This window comes from Chrysochloris asiatica, unplaced genomic scaffold (genome assembly GCF_000296735.1).
Source record: "Chrysochloris asiatica unplaced genomic scaffold, ChrAsi1.0 scaffold00052, whole genome shotgun sequence".
Classification (NCBI taxonomy): Eukaryota; Metazoa; Chordata; class Mammalia; order Afrosoricida; family Chrysochloridae; genus Chrysochloris; species Chrysochloris asiatica.
The window spans coordinates 3,296,265-3,304,657 of NW_006408570.1; the positions used below are offsets into that span (position 1 = coordinate 3,296,265).

Below are 8,393 nucleotides of genomic sequence, written 5' to 3' on the forward strand. Positions count from 1 at the left end.
ACCATTCCTCTTCAATTTGTCATTCCTGGCATAGTAAACAATGTGATTGTCAGATTCAAAATGGCCAATACCAGTCCATTTCAGCTCACTAATGCCTAAGATATCGATGTTTATGCGTTTCATTTCATTTTTGACACCTTCCAATTTTCCCAGATTCATACTTCGTACATTCCATGTTCTGATTTTCAAGGGATATTTACAGCTGTTTCTCTTCATTTTGAGTTGTGCCCCATCAGCAAATGAAGGTCCCGCGGGCTTTTCTCCTACAGGCTTTACTACTTTCGCGTTATCATGGTCAACTCTACTTTGAGGAGGCAGGTATTCTCCAGTTGCATTTTGAGTGCCTTCCAACCTGAGGAACTCATTTTCCAGCACTATACCTGACAGTGTTTTTCTGCAATTCATAAGGTTTTCAGTGACTAAAAATTCAGAAATAGTTCATCATTCTTTCTTCCTAGTTTGTCTTTATCTGGAAGCTCATCTGAAACGTGTCCACCATGGGTCACCCTGCTGGTTATTTAAAATACTGGTGGCATAGCTTTCAGAATCACAACAACATAGGATAAGATTATTGACCAAATGGTGGAATTTCAGTCAGAATAGAGGCGTAGGGAGACTCTTTCTGAGTAAGGGTATTTCTAACTACTCTGCTAACCACACACTGTGGGTCACCACCTCCTCTGCTTACATGCCTGGGTATCATCTGGCACCTGGTACCCTGCCCGGCCTATCCCTTACTTGATACTCATTTAGGTATTGCTGCTCCAAGAGGGCCAGCCTGCCCTTAAGCCTCTTCAGGTCCCCCATCTCATGGGCAAAGTCCTTCTTGTCTCGTCTCCACATGGCATCCTTCAAGAACCTGGTGCCAAGGTGGGGATGTGTTATCCCACAGTGACTGAGCTTCACGGGGATTTGGGAAAACTGCCAGTTACTAAGAGTCAGGGTGGGAGGGAGCTGCCAGAGAGGAGATGACCAAGATGACCCACCCCCAGTGCCCAGGACACGTTAAGAGAGGAACATGTCTGATGGCCATATCACGAGCCTTCTGCTGAGGAGCTAAGGGCCCTGGGAAATGGAGAGTGATGCTAAACCCAAAGGAATGAGGCCCTATGGAGAGGCCTTGGATTAATACCCTGGGCAGGAAGCTGCCTCTTAAGCCCACTTCTTCCTCAGCCCATAGAAGACAGGCCATCTGGCTTCCCAGACTCTTAAATGCTTAGCCTGGAATGAGCACCTTAGGGTGAGAGAGAAGGAGTGGGGTGGCAGACTGGGGTGGTTCTCACACCCTCACCGAGCACAAGTACGGTGGTTCCATATTTTGCAGAAGTCGATGGGTTTGCAGTCCATGACATCTTGGGCATGAACATTGGCACCATTCTCTACCAGGACCTTCAGACAATCCAACAGGCCCTCGCGGGCTGCCACATGCAGCGGGGTACAGCCATCTTGTGTTTGACTGTAGGGGGAAAAAAGAGGGAAGAAAGAAAGGACAAAAGGCATTTACCCACCAGATAGGTAGGTAAACCTACCTCCAACCCTGCTCTGCCACCTGCCCCCGCTGGGTGATCCTGATCACCATGTTCCTTTACCTCTATTGCCATTTACTTAACTCAAGAAAGAGAAATTGGACTAAATGAACAGTAAAAGTCTGGTTATAGGATGGCACCTGACAACAACAACAACAACAAGGACTTTAGTTGTTATGTGACAATTAACAACTGTTGGAAGGAGAGCTGGGTTGGTGTGAGCTCGCAGAATACTTAAGACACTCCTCAGCCAACCACTGCCTTGCCATGGCCCTTAGACCTGCACCATCTGGGCCTGCGTCTTCCTCCATCTCTTCCTCTGGCCTTGCCTCAGTCTTTCCCAATCTATGGCCTTTATGTAGTTAGTGTCTCCCTGGCTCTTTGCTGGCTTGTTTCACTCGCAGTCTTCAGGTCCTAATTTAAATGTCCCCTTCTTTGTTGCTTTTATTGTGGTGTGCTATCAAGTCGGTTCCGACTCATATGATCTTGTATAGTGTTTCGAGAGCAGCTGGTGGGTGTGAACTGCCAACCTTGTGGTTATCAGTCCAGGGCTTATCCTAGAGCACCACACCAGAGTTCATCCCTTTCTTGGAGGGTACAAAACAAGCCTACTGCCAGCCAGTTGATTCCAGTTCATGGGGTTGCTGTGAGTCAGAACCTACTCAGTAGCCCCTAGAAACAATGAGGATTTAGCAGTTCAGTGTTTGCCAGCAAGGCCAAAGCTAGGATGTGAACTAGATCTGTTTTCACCCAAAGCCCAATTCTGCCATGTGGGTGCATGGGCTACTTCATGTGGGACCTCAACAGCCTTTCTGCTTGTCCTGCATAGGCCTCCCTGCCTGCCTGCAAGAGGTATTGCCATCTGCCCAGTCTATTGGGTGGACTTACGCATTGATAGCTGCCTTTTTCCTGAGCAGATAGTGAATGCAGGGGACGACCATGGTCTTGTTGTCCCTGTGGATAACTAGGTGCAGAGGGGTCTGGCCACTGTTGGTGGGCTGGTTCACAGGAAACTTGTACTCCTCCACCAAGACCTGCAGACACGCAAGCTTGCACTGCTGGGCTGCAAAGTGGAGGGCAGTGAAGCCCTGTAGAGGCCAGAACAAGACAGGGGAAGGCTGAGCAGGAATTGCTGTCCACAGAGTCCACAGCCTAACCTATACTGGGCTCCTAGAAATGGCTCACTTTCCTCCCCCACCCCAGGTGTGTGCTCAGACGCTCATCCTAGTCGGTGACCCAAAGGCCTTTCCCTGACTTAAAGGTGAATTAGGATGATCTACATAAAAAAGTCCTGGTGTGTAGTGCTGTGGGTTAATGCGCCACACTGCAAAGCCATTTGAACTGCAAGGTAGGCAGGCAGTTCAGGCTCACCAGCTATTCCTCATAAACCCTATACTGGGTCGCTATGGGTCAGAATGAACTCGACAGTACTTAACAACAACAACACATAGAAAAGGCACTCCTGGTGTGGCGCTGTAGGATCAGTACAGTACTGTGAATTACAAAGTTGACAGTTCAAACACACCAGTTACTCCTTGGAAACCCTATACAGGGTCACTAGGAGTCAGAACCCACTCGATGGCACTTAACAACAATAACATAGAAAAGGGCATAATCACATCCCATCTGCAGGAGACTATATGAGAAGCTCTTTTGTAGGTGTGGCAGTGGAGGTGGGGATGGGAGGTTTGGGCCTTTCCCCCTCTCTCCAAGGACTTCCTTACCTTGCTGTCGGTGGGGATTTCTCCAGTTTTACGATTTAGACAGAATCGTAACCATTCTGCGTTGCCTACAGCGGCAGCGAATAACTCATAGTAGTTCCCAGGTGCCCTCTGATCGGACTCCTCATCAGGGCTAGAGTGGATGAAGGACAGGGGTTGAGTAAAGAATGGGCTGCTGGGTCTGGGGAACGGGAGGGGGCTTTGTGTGAATGGAGGGGGATGAGTCATGCGCTTGCTCGGGATGCTGGGGCGGCTCAGCAAAGGGCTTCAGCTGCGAAGGACTTCCCGCACAGCCAAGGGAAGTTACTTGTGTCCACATGGAGGCGAGGCCAGAGCTTCCTAGGCTGGAAGGCCAGGAGGAAGTGGTCGCAGAGGGCCCCACCCGCTTCCGTGGCTACTCGCACCTGCTCCCACCTGCCCCGGGCTCTGCCTTCCAGGAACACGGATGGAAGGATGCTGGATGACTGTCCCACGTCCCTGCCTGCACACGCGCAGCCGGGCTACCTTTCCTAGGCCCACCTGGACTGCCTGGAGACTGATTCACTCCAGGTGACCTTTGAGGGGGTTTTCACCATCCCTTGCATAGAGACCCGTGGAGATGGCCGGGATTGGGATCCCCGCCCGTTCCCCAACCGCCGGTGCCGCAGCGCCCCCGGAAGAGTCATTGGACTGCTGGAACTCTGTACACCGGCCACCTCCTCTCCTCAACCCGCCGTGGCCCCTCAGGCTTCTCTCCTCTGTAGCTGATCGCCCAACCTGGTGTCAGTGACGAACGGGCCCCTCCCTCTGACGTCTCTCCGGCCCCGCCCACCTTGACGACTGCTTCTGTGGACCCAACGTATCCCACCCTAACCATCCAAGCCCACTGGTCGTGGAAACTCACTGTCGAACACACGAACAACAAACAAACAAACAAAACATTTATCTTTTGTTTCGGATTATAAAAATAGCAAATGCCGATTGTTAAAAAACAGAAAAGTACCATGAAAAATCACAATCCCACCACCCACAGAAATCAGTTCTGTTGGATTATACTGGTACTTTTTATATGAATATATTCAGTTTGGTACAATGGATATTGTACAGTATGATGGACAATATGATTAACTAGCTCCAGTATAATTTTACACACTACACATACGCTATGATGTAATAATAGCCCCGTCATCATAACGGATTGCTGTAATTTCACACGTGCTGCAAAAACCCTAGTGGCTCATCACTGGTGATTTTCTTAGGATGGACTTTTGGAAGTAGAATGACTGAGTGAAAGCCTCAGCATTTTTTTTTTTAGCTATTGATAAAAAAGTAAAATGCAAACTCACTGCTGTGGAATGGATTCCTACTCAGGTAGCGATATCAGGGTTTCAGACGCAGTAGATCTTTGTGCCACATCTTTTCTCCTGGTGAAGTGACCGGTGGACTCAAACTTCCGACAAAGAGCTTAACCTGTGCCATCAGAGCTCCCTAGCAGTGGATCCACACTTCCTAATCGCCCTTTAGGAAAATTAGATACTCATTCATACTTCCACTTGCCATGACGGAAGCCAGTGTATCTTAGTTTCCATGTCAAGTCAAATTGGGATTATAGTATCTGCTTCACAAGGTGTGGAGCAGTCTAAGTGGTAAGAACCACGATAGAGTAGTGCTATGAATTCATTTTAAAAGGAGGAAATCTTAAACCATTCTAGCATTTGGTTTAGTATTGGTATTTAGTATAATTTTAAATCAGTGCCTACTTTTAATAATGAAGATGGTGCTTTGTTTTTCATTCAGCTCAAATTACCAGCAGGGGGTAAACATTAATTTTTATATTACTTTATTAAAAATTGTTGGTTGGTTATGTGCTGTGGAGTCAGAACTGACTCATAGCAACCCTGTACAGGGTATCCGAGGCTGTAAATCTTTACGGGAGCAGAAAGCCTCATCTTTCTCCTGTGGAACAGCTGGTAGTTTCGAACTGCTGACCTTGCAGTTCACAGCTCGATTCGTAACCACTACACTACCAGAGCGCCTTTACCCTCATATAGTATATTAAAAATTAGACAAATTTTAGTTTTGTTTATTTATTTTAATAAACATTTAATTTTTAATATAGTATATTTAAAATTAGGCAAATTTTAATTTTGTTTATTAATTTATTTACCTTCTGTGAGCTGTTTATTCACATTGTTCTTGGAGGGTCATAATGTGTTTCTCATTGATTTGTAAAACTGTTAACCCATTAGTAAAAGGAGCCCTGGTGTCCTATTAGTTAAAGGACTTTTTTTTTTAATTTAAGTTTTTATTGTGAATTGAGTGATAATTTACATGGGAGGACATCGGCTTTACATTCATCCTATTGTATTTCGTTTCGTTGAAATGATTTATAATCTCCTCCATTGCATGCATCATCATTCAACAGCATTTGCTTCCATTCACTCTAGTTTTTTTTTTTTTTGGATGTACACCGAAGCACTCAGGAATATATAATCATTCCAACGATCAAAGGGCATCTGCAAGCCTGTCCCCCCGCCCACACACACACACCCCGTCCCCCCCAGCCACCAGCACACAGCCCCTCTCCCTCCCTGAGTCTAGAGTCCCCAGCCACTCCATCTTTCCATGTTATTGTCTCTGCCTGCATCTCTGAAATCGCTGCTTCTCTGGATAGGGTCCCGCACTCCGCTCTGCTCCCTTGATGGTCCCAGGGTCCTCCGCTCCTGGACCGCAAGATCAACCACTCCTCTCGTTTTGTTACAAAAAGTTTACCTTTACATGTGCAACCCTCACAGTCAGTTAAAGGACTACTTTTTTAAGCTTGTAAAGATGACAGCCTTGGGAACCCTAGGGGCAGTTCTACTCTGTCTTACAGGGTTACTATGAGTCCGAAACAACTCGCTGGTAGTGGGTGTGGTTTGATTTTTTAAAGTCCTTTATTATGTGATATTTGTTGTCAGTATACTGTTGCCAATTTATTTGCCTAGTTTACCTTTGAACTTCTCACATCCTGAGCAGTAATGTTTGTTGAATCAATGTTTTTTTGTTGAACCACTTCTCAGGAGGATGACCCCAAGCTTATCAGAGAGGTACTGAGACCTCGGTGTCAGCTCTTGTCATGCCTGACCACACTGCCCTCTTCTCACCACTTTCTCCACTCTGCACCCCAACATTCAGGTATTTCCTCTGGGGAAAGCTAAGAAGGAGGGGAGAGGGTCTCTTACAACCACACTGACTTTCAAGGAGGACAAAACAGTTCAGATTCTCCACTTAAATGTGTCTCCTTTCCAGGAAAACCTCTCAGAGCTCACTTGTCCCCATTGTTCAGTGCTCAGCTTCCCTCCCAAGTGCCTAAAAAAACCCCAGCAGCTCATGCGCACAACAAACATGGTAAAGCCCATCCATGTGAAACTTGTCACTGCTGATTAGTAAATAAGCACAAGTAAGCCTGTGGTAACCAGGCTTATCTGGTCTGGGGCCTGTGCATTGGTATTTTAAAGAGTGACCCAGGGGATTCTCATGTTCAGGAAGGGTAGAGAGCCACTTTGAGGCATTCCTGCCTTAGTCTCCTTCCGGGGCAGACTAGAGGGTGCAGGTCCTGGGGACAAAAGGTTGCCCACCCTAAAGACCCTTTGGCCAGAGCCATGCAGCTGGGCAGGGATAACAGCACCTGGTAGAAAAACAGAACTGGACCCACTGGGAGAGCCTGGTAGGTGTGCTGAGTGGATTTTTTTTTTTCTTTAACTTTTTATTGTGAATTGAGTGGAAGTTTACAGAGCAGATCATCAGTCCCACATTCAATAAGTCATGCACTTCCTGTCACTTACACTGATTGCAGTCCCTTCTGTGTACCATCACGAGCAGTATTTGCCTTAATTCGATGAGTGGATTTTTGACTCATAGCAACCCCATGTGGCAGAGTAAAATTGCCATGGGAGAATACCAGTTTTATTTCGTTGCAATGATTTCAATCCCCTCCATGCATCATCATTCAACAGCATTTGCTTCCAATCCCTCTGGTTTTTTTTTTGGATGTAAGCACTCAGGAATATATAATCATTCAATACTCTGCACGCTAGCAACCACAGCCCCTCTCCCTCCTAGAGTCTAGAGTCCCCAGCTGCTCAGTTTCTCCATGTCATCATCTCTGCCTCCATCTCTGGAGGTGCTACTTCTCTGGATAGGGTCCCGCACTCTCCTCTTCTCCCTTGATGGTCCCAGGGTCCTCCGCACCCTGCAAGATCAACCACTCCCCTCCTTTTGTTACAAAAAGTCTACCTTTACATTTGCAACATTCACAATCAGTCCTGATAGCAATTATTCACTACTGAACTACAAGAGTCTTATCCCCGTCTCCTTCCACCAGTCCCATCTAGATAGGTTGGAAACCACTCAGTGGAGATTCTACCTTCCCCCACACCCTCTGAAACTAAGCTCCCTCTTGAAAACTTGTAAACCAGTCACTTCGTGCCTTTGTTGCCCCTTCCATTTTGGGTAGCCAATATCTAAGTTGCCCATCCCTGTCAACCCTGTATACAGAGGAGGTGGGAATGATCCTTGCTGTAAAGATTCGTTCCCTGTTTTAAGCTACTACATCCATAAGTATAGGTCAAGTTCATCAAATTGTAGTGGGTTACACTTTTTCCTTTTCTCTCTTCCTGTAGTCAAGTTCTGATCATCCAGCCATTGAAGCTAGGTCAAATGGTTACTAATTGCAAGTATGGGCATTCTTGTGCATCTACCCGCACTTCATATCAGCTGGATGCTTCACTCTCCCCTCTAGTGCTCTGTGGCTATGTCCCTGTCCATAAGCTCAGGAGTCCCCAGGTCTCGCTATACTGCTGGTCACCCAGGTCACGATCCAGGTTGATGGAAGTGTATTGAATGTGATTGGACTTAGCTCACAGCTTCATTGCTGTTTTTCCCCTACATCCTCAGCGTGGTCACCAGCAAGATTACATACCTGCTCATGTATTATCTTTTTTTTTCTTTTCTTTTCTTAAATGTTTTATTGTGAATTATGTGATAGTTTACATGGGAGAACATTAGTTTTACATTCATTCTATCATATATCGTCTCATTGCCATGGTTACAATCCCCTCCATGCAATCATTCCCCTGTACCCCCCAGGTCTTCAGCACACAGTCGCTTTCCCTCTTGGATCTAA

The 8,393-nt window shown here is 46.7% G+C and overlaps 1 protein-coding gene across 1 annotated transcript in view; it reads right to left on the reverse strand.

The window, feature by feature from the left end:
- ANKRD53 (ankyrin repeat domain 53) overlaps positions 1-3,566 on the reverse strand; it is a 6,774-nt gene extending 3,208 nt beyond the window's left edge. The window contains exons 1-5 of the mRNA XM_006862990.1: positions 3,484-3,566; positions 3,251-3,380; positions 2,415-2,614; positions 1,292-1,456; positions 739-859 (exon numbers count right to left, since the gene is read on the reverse strand). Of these exons, the coding sequence (XP_006863052.1) occupies positions 739-859; positions 1,292-1,456; positions 2,415-2,614; positions 3,251-3,380; positions 3,484-3,566 (699 nt within the window). The remainder of the gene's footprint in view (positions 1-738; positions 860-1,291; positions 1,457-2,414; positions 2,615-3,250; positions 3,381-3,483) is intronic.
- Positions 3,567-8,393: the final 4,827 nt, after the last annotated feature.